Genomic DNA, 18704 nt, shown 5'->3' with positions numbered 1-18704 from the left:
CAGCACTCGGGAGGCAGAGGCAGGAGGACCTCTGTGAATTGGGGGCCAGCCTGGTCTACAAATCTAGTTCCAGGACGGGCACCAAAGAAACCCTGTTTCAGCAGGGCGGTGGTGGCACACGCCTTTAATCCCAGCACTCGGGATGCAGAGGCAAGCGGATCTCTGTGAGTTCGAGGCCAGCTTGGTCTAGAATAGCTAGTTCCAGGACAGGAACCCTGTCTCGAAAAACCAAAAAAAAAAAAAAAAAAAAAAAAAAAAGAAAGAAAAAGAAACCCTGTCTCGAACAAAACAAAACAAGAACTAAACAACTTTTAAAATTATTTAGTGTGTGAACCCGAACCTGAGGTTAGAGAACATGGTATCTTTCTGGAGCCGTTTCTCTCCTTCCCTCACGCGGGCCAGGATGACCTTAGATTTCTCATTTTTTTTTTCCCCTAACTCAATCGCTCCCTTCCCCTGAGTGCTGCAGAGTCGTCGCGATCGGTTCTACCCGATGCTGGCAATGTATGCTTAGAACCAAGCACTGCTAACTGAGCTTTATTCCCAGATCCTGGCCCCAAACCTATGACCTTAAGCCAGTTGAGCCTTCAGCCTTCGGTTTCAGCCTCCATTTATAAACGAAGACCATCAACTTGGGAAAAGTGGTGAGGGTCAAAAGATTTTGTTCGTGGTTTAAAGAACCTAGAGGATTTTCACTACGCCCGCAGGTCAGGCCCCGCCCTTCTCGCCCCCAGGGATGACGTCACCAACCGAGTTATGTAGTGACGTCATCTCCGGGCCGCCTCTGCTCCAGCCCCTCTTCGGAAACGTCCGGCTCCTGGGACCGGTCTCCGGCTTTCGGTTAAATTTTTTTCCCTCCCATTCTCCCACCTAAAACTTTTGGCTCTTCCCGCCTTCCTTCAAACTAGCAATTTTCGGTTCTTCTCGCTTGCTCTGGGGCGAGCTCCTGAAAGTCATTTATTCTTTGAGTTAATTAATCGCCTTTTCAGCCCCACCCGTGCAGCTCATTCGCTAATTCCTATTCGCTCAGCTCGATTTATTTCAGCTACTTCCGCCTCTTGCCGCGCTCCCTTCACTGACTTCGGCTCTTTCCGGATTATCGCAAGTCCTCGGGTTTCTCCAATCCCGAAGCGTTTCGGCTATTTCCGGCTCACGGTGCCTTCTCTAGTCCCACCCCCACGACCACCCTTGGTTCTTTAGGTGGGTCCCCGATCCGCTTCAAGTTCCTTCAGTGACCTAGATCATCCTTCGGCTCTTTCCGGCTTATTCCAGCCTCTCGGGTTTTTTTCAGCTGCATTCGGCTCTTTCCGTCTCCCCTCCGCCTCTCCCTTCCGCTTCGGTTCTTTCCGCCTTCTTTCGGGCGGGCTGTCTCTGCCCCTCTCCACGTGACGCTTCTTCGGCCTCTCAGTTACCCCCTCCCTCCACGCCCTTCCTCCAGCTTCAGCCTCTGTGCTCGTCCCGGCTGTGCCGCCATTTTGTGTGAATTCCTGACCGCGGCGGGGGCCCGGCAGCTGGGGCATCTAGGGCGGGCAGACAGTCGGCCCATCTCCGCAGCCCGTTCCCTCTTCTCCTTAAATTTTTTTTTTAACCATCCCCTTGCTCGCTCTCCTCTTTCCCCCTTCCCCTTCGCTTGCTCCGTTGCGCGCGACCCGCGCTAATTACACCCAACCACCCACCAGTGTCCGTGTCCCCCGGGTCTCCGGCCTCGGGGACCCGTGCGTGTGTGTGTGTGTGCGTGATCGGAAGGGGACCTCTCGCCCCGATGAGGGTCCCGTGCCCGTGAGCGAGTGATCGCAGGGTCGGGCTGCTGAGAGGCGGCGGGTGGCCTCGCCGGGGCCTAGGCCGCGCGGCCTACGTAGAAGTCGGCTCAGAGGTGATTCCGAAACCGAAAAAAAGCTTATATATATTATCTATAGAAAGAGATAGATAGGTATATGCCCAATTCCCATCAGGAGCCTTGGAGAGCTGAAGTGTGCCCCTCCCGCCACGCCCAAGCAGTCCTTTTTCGTGCATTAACATCCCCTCCCCCTCAAAGGAACGATGGAGGCCGCGCCCGGGACCCCCCCGCCGCCGCCATCAGAGTCGCCGCCGCCGCCATCGCCGCCGCCGCCATCAACGCCTTCGCCTCCTCCGTGTTCCCCCGACGGCCGCGCGGCCACCCCGCACCTCCTCCACCACCGCCTCCCGCTCCCTGACGACAGGTCAGGCCCCCGGCCTGAGCCGGGCAGCGTCCCCCGGGGGGGGGGAGGAGGAGGAGGAGGAAGGGGACGGCCGCCATGTTGGGCCGGGCCGCGGAGGAGGAGGAGGAGGAGGAGGAGGAAGGGCGGGGTCGGTGGGTGTCTCTAGCTCGCTCGCTCTTTCTCGCTTCGCTTTCTCTCCCGGCCTCATGCGTTGCCCCCCCTCGCGGCGTTCGCCCGCTCTCCCTCGCTCTCGCTCTGTCTTTTTTTGGGCGCCATGCTGAGGGGAAGGTGAGGAGGCGCCCCCTGGACCCCCCGCGCCCGCCGGTCTGTCCGTCCGTCCGCCCGTCCGGGTCACGGGCCGCCAAGGGGGTGGGCTTGCCGAGGCCCATCAGGCTCCTCGGCCGCCCCTGCGCCCGGAGCTGGCCGTCAGCGGCCTGTCGCCTGGCTTCGGGGAAGGCTTTGGGGGAGGGGCCCCCGGATTCTCTTGTTTTAGGGGGATCTGCAGTTTACAGCTCCTCTCTTAGGGGTTCGGAGTTGGGTGTCTTCCCAATCCCTGACAGTATCCTTTCTCCTGGGGGAGGTATATACCCTGCTCATTTTGGATAGGTACCCGAGTCTAACGGAGGCAGAAAGTGGGGGTTCGGATCAGCCTTCGCTCCATCCTTCTGTGGAGGGCACCTTAGGATGGGGGCTCTTGTGCACTCTGAATTTTTTGGCGGGAGGTATTTTCTAGTTACTCCCTAGAAGGCAGGCAGGGAAGGGGTGCATCTCCAGCTTTTTAGGTGAAAGCTCCTGACCTTTTTTTTGTAAACCCCTCCTTTTTTCTCAGGGTCCCCTCTTTTTGTAGGTAGGTGACATTGGTGGAGGATCCTTAAGTTTTTTTTTTTTCCCTCGGGGGTGTCGAAGATTGTTTGCTGTAGATAGGAGAGGAAGTTGGCCACTGTTTTCTTCTGGGCATGTCTCCTCTTTAAGGGTAAAATGGGGTGCTATTGCTCTTATGGGAGCAAAGGAGGTTCCCTTGTACTTTGGCAGAATGTGAACTATGGCACCCCATGTCCTTTATTAAGTGCGAAGTGGGTTCCCCCACGCCCTTCTCTGGCTGGTAATAATGGGGACAGCCCCGCTCGTTTTCAGGTTGAGGTTTTGGGCCCTTTTGGCCCTCCTGGAGCATAAGGGTATGGGGTACAGGATTTGCTGACTCCTGGGGGCTGGAAGGAGTAGATTTGAAAATAGAAAGGTGAGTTTCAGTGGGCAGGAAAGCGAGTCTTGCAGGCAGTGGGGGCAGGGGTAGGGTGGAGAATTCGCTGGACAGATGGCTTGCAGCCGCCTGGGGAATCCCAGAGCACCCCTCCAGACAAGGGTCTCAGCTCTTTATCCCCACTCCCACGTCCTCTTTCGTTTCCCTTTCTCCTTCACAGACCCTTCTTTGCCTTTTAAAAGAAATGGCACCCACATTCAAAGACACAGGTGCAGCAGTTTGGTGAGCTTTTTACTTTTTTTTTTTTCTCGTTTTGTTCTAATTAAATGTATCGTCCTGGGAATCGCAGCCCTTCGCAGCCAGACTACAGTTCAAGGAAATAAACAGATTAGCGGAGGTTTGTTCGCTAAGCCCACGTTGGGCTTCCAGGCCCTCTCGGGGGCAGGTGCCTTACTCAAAGGTGCTTACGAGCTTTATCCGACCTCTAAGGAGTTCTCTTATGTCAGAAGTGTATGTCTTACAATGGGTTGGGATGGTAAGTAGCCTCTTTTATTGAGTAATTCAATTATCTCCCTCTTTTAGTCCCTTTCCTGCCTGCTTCCTCCTCGCCTTTAGACCAAAGTGATGCTTGAGAGTGGATTTATTATGTTCAAATCAGGATTCTAACCCTATTGAGCCCTTTTAGACTTGCACATCCTTTCAGTGTTTACTTTTGAAAATTTGATGTACACAGTTTTTTTTCTTTCTTTTTTTTTTTTTAAAAAAAAGTGTTACTGTAACATGACAAAAATCCATGGAAAAGGCCCAGTATGTTTTCCGACCCTTGGTGACCCTCTTTCCAGATCCATCCATTGCTTTGTCTGCAGCCTTCAGAGAAAGTGGCTGCTTCAAGTGTAGGGAACAAGCTTACTGATTTGGTTTATACTTTTATTCAAGTTAAAATCACATCCCGTCCCCCCCCCCCCCCCCCCGAAAAAAGACCGTTTCAAGCAGGTCCTTATTTTACTGGAATGTTTCTTATGGTGATAGACATTTAAATTGAGCAAGTCATTTGTAAAGTACTGTCTAAGCACAAAATGTATCTGTAAACTGTGTCAAATCCTGATCTCTCCTGTCTCCACCGCTCTTTGTTGGAAAGCACATGCCTGACTGTGAAAAGTTGATGTAAAACGTGTTACACGCCCAGTCATGTTGGAGAGAACACCTCCCATCCTCAGTGCTCCCTCATCCTACACATACAAGTTAAAAAGAAACGTGGACAACAAAAACAGCAGCAATGACTTGCAGGACCTAACACTGTCCTTCTAATGTGTTTTACAAGCATAAGTTCTTCTGTTAAAAGACAAAAACACGTTGAAGTACCATTGTCCCCTGGCCCACTTTTGGTCCCTGATGTACTTTGTTAGGGAAGTCGTTCTCACACATATGCCTAGTCCCTTCCAAAGGAACCTGTTTCCCTCTTTGCGTCCTCAGGAGAAAAGAGGCCCATCCGCCCTTGAGCATGGAAGCTGCAGTTTGTCAGGCCTCTCGTTTTATTCCTTTTAATATATTCACAGTTACCTGCCATGCAATGGTGGCCTGATGTAAAATCAGTTATTGGAGGAAGAAGTTTCCATAACATATTACTGCACAAAATGTCTAAAGCACGAACTCAATACACAGTCCAGTGCGCTGGGTCAGCTGGAAAAAACATTTGAAGGTTCCCATCTTGTGTAAAATTCCTCCTCTAGGAGCTCAGAACAGAAACTGGATTGCCAGCTGATAACCTTTCCATTCCACATGTTTTAGGGTTACTAAATTGCAAAAGGATGTTTAAACTTTAAAATAAAATGTTAGAAGGAAATGGGATTCCTTTTGGAAATGAAAATTTTAGCAGTCATTTTGCTGAACTTGAAGGTGTTTTCTCAACACATTTTAAAGCACTTTTAGGCATAGCCATACAAGGGTTTGTTGTTTTTGATTTGTTTGCAGAGGAGTCCCTGATATTAAGTCAATTGCATTTAGGTAGTCCTTATTTTTGGAATGTCACAGTAGTACCTTTTTTTTTCCTCCCCAAACTGATGTACCAGTATTAGTTAATAATGAAATTAATGGATGTTGCAAAAGCAAAAGAAAAGGGTGTCACTTGGAATCCCTGATTTTAACAGCAAAGCTTTAATACTTTGTAACCTTGGAAGTTTTTGTTTTCTCTGGATGAAAAGTATAATTTGAAAGCAAGTCAAAAATCTCCAGTAAGAGTACAATGGGCCTTGACAGTGACAGTGTAGCTGCTTCAAGTCAGAGCTACCCCCACCCCCATTCTCCAGTTTATTCCTCCAAAGATAAAGTGATTGATTCTGTATAAGGGCTTTCTAACTCCTAGTCTGTCTTCTAGGGCTTTCCTTCATTGACTTTTAAGGTTTAGATTTTGATTCTTGACAGAATTTTTTGGAAGTTAGCTCTTTTAGAAAATCGTCCGTGTGGTTTTTGCCTTAGTCAGAGAGACCCAAGAGGAAATTGTGTGGGAAGGCAGGCTACCCTTACTTCCCTGCCTGGCAAGTTAGAGGTGAATGAATGTGTGGCTCTTGAATTTGAGTGTTTGCATATAGCCAAACTCTAGGATAGGTTCCTAGGCCCTGGCATTGCCCCCCTCCCCCATCCATTGCTGTTCAGTCTTTTACCTTCCCTGTGTACTGTCTCTTGTCTCAGAACCACCTTCTTCATTGTTCTGTGGCTGAGGTGTCCCTAGAAACGTTTTTCATGGAGGTGAGGATTAGGGATTCATTTCCAGTGAATACCTCTGTTGAAAGCAACTAATTAAACTGTCTCCAAGTCTCTGTGGATAGTTTTAAGTCAATCCAAATTTAGGGAACCTATATGTGGTCTGTATGGATGGAAACTTCTAGTAGTACCAGAGTGACTGGTTCTGCCCTGCTGTGGAATCTTTAGTGATGTGGCTTGAGTTGTACCTCACCACTGCTGGGGTGCACAGCCAGGATGGGAGGGAAACAGGAAGGTTGCAGCATTCTGGCAGTTGTTACTTGTTGAGTGCTTTGAGGACCTGGAGGAACAGCCCGCTCATTGGCAAGAGGTAAAATGAAGGAAATGGTCTGGAGTCAGTTACATAATTAAGGCCTCATAGGCTGTGGCAAGTTGTCTGTTTGGATAAGTAAAGGCAAAAATGAACTTGCCCAGAGGGAGCCAAACTTTCCAGCTCTGGCTTTCCTAGTTTGGATGCCTCGTCTGCTGCAAAGCTCTGTTGCATCTGTGAGTGCTCTGGACACACTGTACACGCAGTGCAGCGTTCGTGTTGTGACAGTGCTGTGTGGAAGGTGGGGTGGTTTCACAGTCAATTTCAGGCACATTGCCCATTGAGGTGATTCTTGAGCTGCTGTGACAAATGAAGAGATGGCCTCTTGGTTGGTGCTAGTGACAGCCACATCATCATAGAGATAATTTTTCATTAGGTTGTAGACTGCTAGAAGTAGCTTGTTTCTCCTGGCCAGATTGCTCCCCCGACAGAGTACCTTACTGTTTTCCCTGCTTCGGCTCTGTTGATTGGTAACTCAGCTCCCTGTTTGTCAGGCAAGTGGTAACATAGCTGAACACTGGAGGTGGCAACAGGATGTGAAGGAGGAGAGTGGGTATTTGGAAACAGCTCTTACTATTCAGGGCTGGTCACTACAGTCCAGTGGGTACTGCAGAGCACCCACACGGTGGCTGCGGCACAGTGCCTCTTTCCTTACATAGGAGGAAATTCTAAATAGAACTCTGTCTGGTGTGTAAGTAGGAGCGGGGTGTGTGTGACAAAGAAGTTTACTCATCCTGTACCTTTCAGGTTCTGGGCAGCTTTCTTAATCGAAAGCCTAGTGAGGACTAAAGTCAATGGAAGCCATCTTGTGGCACTTCTTATTGCACAGTGCTTGTTCTAGATGCTAAAATGTCCTGCTGTCTTGAGCCAGTGCCTGCTGTACTGGCATGTATTTGCCTTCGCAATTAAGAGTGGAGTGAGTCAGCATTCCAGCTGAGCTGGGCCCTCAGAGAACCAGAAAGCTGGGGATTCAAAGCCAACCGTCACTCTTCAACCCACCTTCTTGCTCTACTTCAGCCAACCTCTCCTGGTTTGAGTCTCTGAGGGCCAGGTGTGCTGGATTCCAGGATCTTCCACCTCTTGTAATTTGGCTGTTTATTCAGCAGCAAGGCTTGTCCTGCATTTTGCTTGGAACAGAAATGTTTCATTGTTGTGTTTTGTTTTCAGTACTAGGGGAGGAACCCAAGGCCCTGCAACTGCTAGATGGTTGCTCTACTGCAGAGCTGTATCCCTAACCCTTGGTTGTTGTTTTCATTTGTGAGACAAGCTCTCACAGTTTAGTACATACTAGCCTTCAACTCTAAGTGATGCTCTTTTCTTAGACTTCATAATGCTGGGATGCAGGTCAGTGGTGGCACACACCTTTAATCCCAGCACTTGGGAGGCAGAGACAGGCGGATGGATGAGTCTCTGTGAGTTCAAGGCCAGCCTGGTGACTTACTGAGTAAGTTCCCTACAGGCTCCAAAGCTACAGAGAAACTCTGTCTCGAAAAACCAAGGGGGGAAAAAAGAATGCTGGGATCACAGATGCAGCCAACATGTCTGACTAGCCCCTAGTATTTGTTGTTTTGGCTAGTTTAACAAGAGAGGTTCTCACACAGTAGCTCTTCCTGGCATAGAACACTGGCTATCTTCCCATGCTGAGTCCCCTGTACGACAATCCTTCTGCCGCTGCCTTCTGAGTGTTTGGATTGCAGGTGTGTTCCTCTGTGCCCTTTGACTTGAGGCTGGCTCTCAGTAGCATAACTGTACCTTTATAAGTTGAAAGGTCTAAGGGTAACCTTCAAGGCCTGCTGCAGTCTTCCTGGTCTTCCTTTACTAGCTACTTAACCTTTGCTGGGAAATCAACAAAAAAGATTTAATCATGAAAAGTGCTAGAGGCTGTATGTGACAGGTGCTGTCTCTCCCCACCGTGCTGTCCTGAGTCTGCTACATTGCTCTTCTCTCTCACTTTTAGATTAGTTTTATTTTAGTTTGTGTGTGTGTTGGCATGTTTACATTAGTGCAGGTGTCCTCAGAGGCAATAGATTCCCTGGAACTAGAGTTACACCTATTTGGGGACTGGCAACTGCTTAGGTCCTGTAGACCAATATTTAGTGCTCTTAACAACTGAGCCATCTCTTTAGTCCTCTTTCTTTTTTGATATGGAGTCTTGATTCTATAGTTCAGGCTGGCCTTAAACTTGAAGCAGTCCTTCTGCCTCAACTTCCCAAGTGCAGTGGTATAGTACTTTTTTTGTTGTTTTGAGACGGGTTCTAAACTCGCTACATAGATCAGGTTGGCCTCAAACTCACAGACATCTGTTTGCCTTAGCCTCCCAAGATTGGGACTAAAGACAAGTACCACCATACTTATACCGCTACAGTACTTTTCACACTGTAGCATATGGTCTTTAATGGGCTATGAAGTCCATTTATTGATGTGTCTTCATACTAGGCAAACATGAGAAGAAGGTAGAAATGTAGATAAGTGAAACTTCCTTTATATCTTTACACAAAATGTAAAAGGAGATGAGACATAGGTCAAGGGCAGAAAGTTTGAGCCTGACATGATGATCAGGCCTGCAGTTCCAGCTTCCTGGGAGACTAAGGCAAGAGGATCACAAGGCCTACCTTAGCTAAGCTCATCGAAGCATGGGTAACTTTAGCAAGACCCTGTCAAGATAGAAGTAAAAAACGGAACTGGCTGGCGATGTGGTCAGTGGTATTTTGCATGTACAAAAACCTGGGTTCCATTCCTGGCCCCAGTACTACAAAAAAAAAATTGAAAAGAAAGAAAATAAAAATTGAAAGTTGTTCATCTAGTATAGGACTTTGTCCCTTCCCTTGTCCTGAGTCAGTTTTTATAGGCCGAGTTTATCAGCACAGCCATGCTCATCTGTATTATCCTCAGCAGCAAATGGGAGAGCTGAGAAATTGAGACAGCACCATATGGCGTGCAAAAAGCTGACAGTGTATACTCTGGGCCCGTGACCAGGCTTGTTGGCCTTTGCACACAGTGGCCATAGTATGCTTATGTGGGGTGGATGGGTAGTATAAAGTTGGTGAACACTGCCAGGCTCCCAGTTCATAGAGGTTCCATCATCCTTGTGTTCCATGCTTGGGCATGTAGGCTCAAGCTTTTTAGCTGCAAAGTGGATGGGTGAATTTTTCCTTTTTGAGGTACTGGAAATGAACCAAGAATGTTCTAGATAAAGTGCTGTACCACCACCCTTCATGGCTGGGATTTTCATTCATGAGAAGTAACAAAAGTCTTCCTAAGGTCCAGCTCTGGAAGTGATAACAGCCAATTCATCCTTCTGTGACCTAACCCTAGGCAGTTGGGGCCAGACTCTAGAGTCTCTTGACTAAATGTTTACTGCAGGTGGCTTGGATAATTGCCCTCCTCGTTTTCCTAACAGACGGCTGGGGCTTAGTTTTTCTTAGCATGTTATCATACAGAGCACCGGCAGATGCTATATGCAGGTTATTGCAGCTCTTCAGAAGTTCTTAATGTGTGTGTGTTTTAAGATTTATGTCATGTATGAATGTTTTGGGAATATGTGTATGCCTGATGCTCAAAAAGGGCATCAAAATTATTGGAAGTATGAGTTTAAGGTCAGCCTGTTCTATAAAGTAAGTTCTAGAACAGTCAGAGCTACACAGAGAAACCATCTTAACGCCCAAAACAAACAAACAACAAAAAGCCCTAACTCAGTGGTTAAGAGCACGTGGTGATTGTCCAGAGAACCTGAGTTCCTTTCTCAGAACCCACAGGTACATATACATACATACATAAAAATCTTTTTTCTTTTTCTTTTTTGGGTTTTTCTAGAAAGGGTTTCTCTGTGCAACAGCCCTGACTGTCCTTCTTGGAACTCACTTTGTAGATCAGGCTGACCTCGAACTCACAGATGTTCACCTGCCTCTGCCTTCCAGGTGCTGGGATGAAAAGCATGAGCCACCACTGCCTGGATCATAATAAAAATCTTTTTTTTTTTTAAAGATACTGTGCGGTGTGGTACTGTCTTTAATCTCAAGCACTCTGGAGGCAGAGGCAGGCAGATCTTTTGAGTTTGAGACCAACCTGGTCTATAGAGTGAGTTCCAGGACAGCCAAGGCTACAAAGAGAAACCCTGCCTCAAAAAACCAAAATAATAAATAAATAAAAAGGTCATACAAACGTAGGGAATATAGTTTCGTGCTATGCTAAAAGCATGCACAAGGCTCTATTGTTTGGCAGTGTTAATTCCTCTAAAAAATTATAAGGTGGAATCTTTCTTCAGATTAGACATTTCTCTCCTGAGTAAGAGAATTGCTTTCATACCATACAAACTCATCAACTGGTACCCCCTGGCCAGCAAAGGCTGTGGTAGTCATTTTCTGGAAGAGCCATGTGTCCTGGCTGTTTGCCAACTGGTAGGAGTCAAGACAATAACTACTCCCACAAAGGAAATGGCAACTTTTGTGTCTGGGAGGTTCCTCTGGGCTTGCTTTCTTAGGCCTTAGATTTGAGCTTCTGCTAAGAGTTTTTGCTTGAATAAACCTCAAGGTGGGGGCTGCAGTTTGTGAATACAAGTGTGCATTTCCTTAGGGCACTTTTGAAAATTTCCTCTTTTGGGTTTGTCTTGCTTGCTTACCCGGCTTCCCCATCCCAAGACAATGTCTTACTCTGTAGTCAAGCTGTCCTGATCTGATGGAGGGTCTCCTTCCACCTTGACCTGGGTTCTGACAGCTTATGTTATCAGAGGCAAGAGCTTTTGCTGGCTAAACCATCTCACTGACCCTCCTCCCTCATTTTGACATTTCTTGGAACTGTCATTTTATCCATTTCATATATATATTGCTTATTTTGTCTGTTTAATAAATTATTCCTGTACAGATGATTTCTGGCTATCTTAAGGCTAGAGATTAAGAGCTAGGCTTTGGGATCAGAGTCCTGATTTCTAGTTCTAGTTCTGCTTCTTGTTGTTATCCTATAGGCACATTTCTTTCCATTTCTTAGCCTCAGTTTGCTTGTCTATAAAATGGAGATGTGATGAAGCACATGGTAACAAGAGGAGACAAGGGTGAGTTCAGCGTGGAGCTGTAGATGTTAGTAGTGAGCAATGCAGACCGCCTTCCGGCTGCCCAGGACCCCAGGATGCAGGAAGTTGGGCAGAGGTGTCGCCCAGCCCTTACCTTGTTTCTTCCTATTTTTTCTTTCTTTTCTTTCTCTGTAGCTTTGGAACCTGTACTGGAACTTACTTTGTAGACCAGGTGACCAGGCTGGCCTCAAACTCAAAAACCTCCACCTGCTTCTGCCACCCGAGTGCTGGTATTAAAGGAGTGTGCTACCATGCCTGGCTAAGGATATATATTTATGTATATATCCATGTGTGTGTGTGTGTGTGTGTTGAAAACCTCCATTATTCTTAGCAAAATTAGCAGTTAGCCATTAAGTGCCTGAAATACCCAGTCCTGCTTGAGTCCTTTGGACGTCTTTTGTGTGGCATGCTGTAGGTTCAGATCCATGCACCGACATCAGGTGGTCTCTCTTCCTCTGAATGGTTTGTGCCAGTGGCTCATCTGGTTGTCACAAGGTAGGCATGTTACCATGGAGATGGCATGACATCACAGAGCGGGTTATGATTGTGCCTGCAAATGCCAAGGGGAGGGCAATAGAGCTCACTTGCTCATGGTTTCTGGTTGATGAACTGGGTAGTAAGGACACTGACAAACATGTGTGAGGTGCTGCAGAGGCTTAATTCAGGGCTTCCCTAGCTCTGCAAAGCCCTCAGTGCTGTTCCCCTTGGCTGCTGTACCACTTCCTAGATCAAGGAAGGGAAGGTCATGGGTGGGGAAGGTAGGCTTCTTTAGGTATGAGCCCAGGCCAGCCTTCTAAAGGAGAGGCTCTGTGCCTTGGTTCCTAGTGATCAGCCTGTCCTACAGGGCCAGGCCAGGATCCTTGACTTTTGCACTTAGGCTGGTTGTTAAGCATTTGAAGAGGCAGTGTCTCCTTAAATTTTTGTGGTTTTTGTCCCTAGTTAATGGGTCATTAAGAGCCTACCTAGGCAATTTGTTGAGAGTCCGGTCAGTTAATGATCATAACCCTGACCTTCACATTAACCTAGCAGCCTCATGAGCTTCAGGTAATAGCCACTGTTCCATGAGTTTCCACTGCTATTTTGTGGTATATGTCGTCCTCCCTGCTCCCCAGTGTAAACCAGAGCCATGAACTCCTGACTTCTTTGAACTTGGTTCAGTACTCTTTAACTGTAGAGTTGCTGAGAGCTATGGGCTTCCTTGTCCTGCCTGTGGGGTTTGTCTTCCTAACAAGCTTGATTGCTCCCACTGTCTTTGTCAGTTCTTCCTATCTTTTTTCTCTTTGTCAGACATTTTGAGGCTTTGTGGTCCCACGTAGATTAGTTGAAAAAAATAGAGATAGTTTTGTCAGCAGGATTGGTTGAGAGAGGATGGCCACAATGAAATGGTCATTTGTTGGCAGGCAGTCAGCAGTGTCACCCAAAGAAGTGGCTGTCTCTCTCACCCATGCCTGTTCCCCAGTCACATGCCAACTCCTTCAGGCTTCTCCATGTTGCGTACTCTGGTACTACTATTCTATCTAATTCTTTGGGTTCTGGTTTTTGAGACAGTCTTGTGAAGCCCAGGTTGGCCTCAAAGTTTCTCTGTAGCTAAGGATAACTTTGAGCTCCTGATGCTGCTGTCTCATCTGGTGTACTAGCTCCTTTTTGGACAAATGTAGCTTCTACGTTGTTGCTTACTGTATGAAAGCTCCTTATACAGGGCTTTGTCTGTTGTCTTCCACCCTAGAAATCCGTATAAGGCTATACCATTGTCCAGAAAAGAGCCCATTCTAGGGAAGAGGCAGAGCTGGTTGTGTATCACTTGGTCTGCAGGAAGAAACATCTTGCCCCATTCCTGAACCTGCTTGGGAACACCAGATCTCCTTACTGAATATTTTGGGAAGCCCATGCTGTATGCGTCCGCAAGCTAAAGACTCTGGGGAATTAAACCCTACAAGTATTGTGTTGCTAGACTGGGCATCTAGGTGTATTCTTTGACCAAAGAGGAGCTGCAGTGAACTCCAAAAATGGAAACTTGGATGCCTTGGAAGCTTTGTTCAGGAGATTGGAGGCAAAGCTGCAAGAAGCGAAGTGCTGTCTGTCCTCTTTAAGTTTTATCTGCTGGCCAGGCAGTCTCCTGGGATGACTGGTTCTTATCAGTCTTTGGGGCCTGGTAAACTGCTAGAGGCCAGGGAGAAAGGCAGTCTTTGCAGCGCAGCAGCAGTAGCCTTTTCCCCCTGAGCACCTGTCTCTAGAGGGCTTGGCAGTCTAGATTGACACTATTAGTGCAGTGGGGCTTCCCCCACTTTTCTTGGGGGATTATGTCACAGTCTATTAAGCGTGCTCCCTCGGTGTTTAATCCCACTCTGACATGGATTTTTCTGGCAGCCTGTTAATAGTGCCATTTCGTAAACCTGCCAGCTGTATTCTGTCCATGGCCCGTGGGATATCTGCCCTCTCCCAGTGGGCTTCCTTCCTTTCTGTGAATAGTCTGCAGGAAGTAGTCAGACCTGATACACCTCTTAGCTGGGGAGGCATCTGCAGCATGACGGTGGCAGAAATCATATGGGTCTGTAGATATAGTGACCAAGCTAGTGTCACCTTCCCAGTCCCTGCCTCAGCCCCCTGAGTGGGGTTACAGGCACAGATTGCCATGCCTGGCTATATTTCCAAAAAATCTCTATTTTTAAGTGTCTCTCCATTCTAGGTAAACAAAGTTTCAAACATGTGTCAGCCCATTTTGTAGAAACTTGTGCATGTAGCTCTTGCTGAGCTCAGATTTGCCTGGACCTATTAGCAACACTATTGGTGAGAATTTTGGGCTGAAGTCTTTGTAGGGTGGGGAAGCTTCTGGAAGGAAAGCTGTATGATTCTTTTTTGTTTCTTTTTTCTTTTTTTTTTTTGCCTTTTGAGACAGGGTTTCTCTGTAGCTTTGGAGCCTGTCCTAGAACTCGCTCTGTACACTAGGCTGGCCTCGAACCCACAGAGGTCTGCCTGTCTCTGCCTCCCGAGTGCTGGGATTAAAGGCGTGCATCACCACCACCTGGTTTGTATGATTCTTGATGACAGTTAAGGCTCACGAGTTCCTAGGATAATCTTGTCACACGTTCTCAGGGTGTTAGAAGTGGGGCACCTTCGTCAGAGCCAGCTGTAGCTTGGGGACAGGGTGGAAGCCTCACCTGACCTTGGGCAAGATTTCCCCCTGCACAGCTCTGTGCCTAGTGATCTATCGAAGACTGCCAGATGGACTGAATTTCATGTGATTCCTGCTGTTTTTGTACAAGGAAACTGCAGGAAAGGAGGTAGTTGGGAACCCATTCCCAGACACCATTAGCTTTTCTAATTCCACAGGGATTCTGAGCCTGCCTGGCTCCAGCCTGCCCCTAGGCTCTCCCTGCTCCTAGCTCTTTCTCTGAGGTGTGGCCCTACCCCACCCACGGTATTCCCATCAGAGATATTAGGTGGGTTTGCTTCCATCACTGCAGGCTAGTGACCACACCACACAGTGAACACCTTTTTCCTTGAGATAAAACCAGTTTTCCTCGCCCGGTGTACTCTTTGCCACAGGTTCTGAGCTGCACCTGCAGAGCGCCTCACTTGACAGGAATGCTGCTCTGCCCTGCCCTGCCCCAGAGTTGTCTGTGTCTTCTGGTGCAGCAGAGCTGCTTGGGTGGGAAGCCTCTGAGGTACACAAAGCCTCTCTCCCCTCTGTGGTCGCCTTTGATAAAGCATTAGGAGCCTGTGCCTTGCAGTCTGAGTGCTGTCCTTGACCTCCACTTTGTGTGTCCTAAGGGCTAGGCCTCTTGGGTTTGAGCCAGGCCTGGATCCTTTGAATTGGGCTCTAGATTAATTAGAGAAGCACCTCTTGAAGCTGTAGAAGGGCTGTGGAGAGCTGGGGAAAGAGGCTGTTGTTTCCCTTGGAGCCTTATAACGCTCAGGGCTTCTAAGTGGTTATTACCTCCTCCTGTAAAGCCTCTTTGGGGGTTGTTACCTATTCCCTTGTTTTGGTTAGCTTTTTCCAGGCCTGTTGCATTTTTAAAAAATTATTTTTTGGTGTGGTGTGGGATAGACCCAAGAGTGTGCATGCTAGGCAGGTAGCCCAGGTTGACTTTTATCCTGCAGTCCTCCAGGTTTAGCTTCAATTCTCTTACTCTTGCCGCTATTATCATATAATCTCTGACTCTTATTAGTTGCAGTGTATGGGACTTTTATGCCCATTCAAAGACTTTTCTGTTGTCATTTATGAGGAACATAGGGAGCTATAAAATAATTTATGTTTGTTTTGTTGTTTGCCTTATTTGTGTGTGTGTGTGTGTGTGTGTGTGTGTGTGTGTGTGTGTGTATGTGAGAGAGAGCGCGCATTACAGACAGACAGGGTTTCTCTATGTAATCCCTGTCCTGGCTGTCCTGGAACTCACTCTGTAGACAAGGGTGGCCTCGGATTCATAGAGATGTGCTTACCTCTGCCTCTCCAGTGCTAAGGTTAAAGGCATGGGCCACCACTGCTCAATTGTTGTTTGCCTTTTGACAGAGGGTCTCTGTAGCTCTGACTGTCTTAGAATTCACCATGCAGACTAGGCTGTTCTGGATCTTACACAAATCTCCCTCTCTCTGCCTCCTGAGTAGAGATGTTTGTGTGCTACCATACAGGGCTGAGAGCTTTTAAAATCTTTTTTTTTTTTTAATACCACAAATAGGGTCTTACTGAGTGCTTTTACTGGCCTGGTACTATGTAACCTGGTTTCAAACTCAAAGAGATCAGCCTGCCTCTGTCTGCCATGACACCCAGTTAAGTTTAAAAGATTTTCCATTCTCCCAACTCCTATACTTAGCAACATCTGTGTCTGTGGGTCTGTCTTGAACATTGGATTCCTTTCCCACCTGCTACTTTCTTGACCCTCCCCTGACTCCACCCATACATACCTGCCCCTCCCCCTAGCCTGCCCATAGCTATTTAGACTGTTTGGTGACTCGTAGTTTGTTAGGCTAGGAGAGAGTGCCTTTACTTTACAAAGTGCTGAGCACTGGGTAACTGGGGAGTTGAAAAGTTAGAACTGTTCGAGAGGTGTGGAAAGATGTACCTCGAGGCACGGTGAGGGAAGTTAGCTGGGAGAGGGCCCAGCAGGAGTGGGACTGACTCTACCGTCTTGGTCCCTAATGAAACAAATTCAGTTGGCTGTTTATCTCCATAAACCAGAGTGTGCCAGTTGGGGTTCCCGGCAGATGAACTTCAGTGGTCCAGTAGGTCTCAGTAATGCTGTAAAGAATAGCTTTGTGGGCTCTCGTCAGCTAGACCACTTAGCCTATGGCAATACCCAGAACACATTCCTCAGCTGTATGGTCACAGGACATACTGCTTTTGTGTGAGCATAGTACCTTTCTTTTTTATTATTTATCTCATTAGTGGGTTATTTTTTTGTTTTGTTTTTCTGTTTGGGTTTTGAGACAGGTCTTGGAACTCCTATGTAGACCTAGCTGGCCTCAAACTCAGAGATCCTCCTGCCTCTGCCTCCCTGGTACTTGGATTAAAGGCTAGTAGTACCATGCCTGGCTTAGCCCGACTTTTTATTTTTTTGAGTGCTAGGACTCGGCCTCTTAGGCAAGCACAAGCACTCTACCATTGAGCTGTACTACTTGCCTGCTTATGGCAACCCCTCCACCTCTTGTGACCCAGTTAAACTCACAGGCACAGCCCTTTTTGCAGAAGGATGAGAGTTGGCTCTGTAACTTCCTGGGGCTTGTCTTAGCCTTAGAGCTGTGCACCCCTCCTTTGGGCTCTCTGCTGTTATTTGCTCACCAGCTTAGAGCCTTCAAAAGGCCCCCTGCAATTCCTGAGTTCACAGTGTTTTGGGGGTTGGTTTGCAGGGAGGATGGTGAGTTGGAAGAAGGTGAACTGGAAGATGATGGGGCTGAGGAGACCCAGGATGCCCCTGGGGGACAAGAGAGGAGTCGGAAAGAAAAGGGGGAGAAGCACCACAGCGACTCGGATGAGGAAAAGTCTCACAGGAGACTGAAACGGAAGCGGAAGAAGGAACGGGAGAAGGAGAAGAGGAGGTCGAAGAAAAGGCGGAAATCCAAGCACAAAGTAGGTCCCAGAGGGTTCCCCACACCTCCACTGCTGGCTCAGAGCCCGCCTGCATGTCCAGCGGGCACTCTTAGTAACAGCCTTTTGTAGCATCCAGGGCCTGGGGACAGTTTATAAAATCTGGAGCTTATGCTCTGTTGCCGTTGAATGCCCCCAGGTGAGGAGTTTACAGGCTGAGCACAGAGCCCTTCCAGGCACATTCCATCATTATTTGTCCTGGGGCAGGCAGTGCCAAGCTGACCCGCCAGCAGCAGCAGTCACAGTGCCTTCTCTCATTGCAGCGCCATGCTTCTTCCAGTGATGATTTCTCGGACTTCTCAGATGACTCAGATTTCAGCCCCAGTGAGAAGGGTCACCGCAAGTACCGGGACTATAGCCCACCATACGCACCGGTGAGTGACACTGTCACATACTTCTGGTATGAACAAGTGAATGGTAGCCCAGAGACAGTGGCTATTGTTTTCATTCCTATTTTATAGATGAGAAAACAGTTGGAAAAAGGGGCTTGAGTCAGAGCAATGACTTTCTCCACAAGGCCTGCTCCTGAGTTTGCCCAGTGTCAAGTCTCCACCATGACTTGGCAGGACTCAGTATGTCTAACTCATCCAGGTCACAGATGGCTGCCTTCTACTGTTCATAAGTGACCTTTTGTGGGAAATTGGCAAGAGAATGAAGTGGCCAGTAGAGTAAATTATCTCCAGGGCTGCCTGGTTAGAAGTTAAATACCCCATTACAACTCTGAACTTAACCATAAATTTACATCATTTGTCTGATGTGTTTATACTTTTTTTTTTTTTTTTTTTTGGTTTTTCGAGACAGGATTTCTCTGTTCTTTTGGATCCTGTCCTGGAACTAGCTCTTGTAGACCAGGCTGGTCTCGAACTCACAGAGATCCGCCTGCCTCTGCCTCCCGAGAAACTTGAATGGAAAAAACAAAAACAAATAAGGGCTAGGGAGGTAGCTGAGTGGTGTAGTGATTGCCTTTGTACTCACAGCCATGGACTTCATCCCAGCACCACTGCCACTACTACCAATACTAATACTAAGTAATAGGAAGTAAAAACCAGGAAATGGTAGCACAAGCTAGTAATCCCAGGATTAGGAAGGTTGAAGCAAAAGATCAAGAC

The 18704-nt window shown here is 47.7% G+C and overlaps 1 protein-coding gene across 11 annotated transcripts in view; it reads left to right on the top strand.

Moving 5' to 3' along the window:
- Window positions 1–783: 783 nt before the first annotated feature.
- Window positions 784–18704, top strand: part of Zc3h4 (zinc finger CCCH-type containing 4) — a 40073-nt gene continuing 22152 nt past the window's right edge. Inside the window, exons 1-4 of one of the 11 annotated variants that reach the window (XM_075990842.1) lie at window positions 784–840; window positions 2036–2201; window positions 17358–17577; window positions 17859–17969. In XM_075990842.1, coding sequence (XP_075846957.1) covers window positions 2041–2201; window positions 17358–17577; window positions 17859–17969 — 492 coding nt within the window. In that variant the 5' untranslated portion in view covers window positions 784–840; window positions 2036–2040. The other 10 variants (XM_075990870.1, XM_075990851.1, XM_075990861.1 and 7 more) reach the window with 10 other exon arrangements.

The sequence above is a fragment of the Microtus pennsylvanicus genome, chromosome 1 (assembly GCF_037038515.1).
Source record: "Microtus pennsylvanicus isolate mMicPen1 chromosome 1, mMicPen1.hap1, whole genome shotgun sequence".
Taxonomy (NCBI): Eukaryota; Metazoa; Chordata; class Mammalia; order Rodentia; family Cricetidae; genus Microtus; species Microtus pennsylvanicus.
Note: the sequence above shows the minus strand (reverse complement) of the source record. Positions and strands in the feature narration are given on the sequence as shown.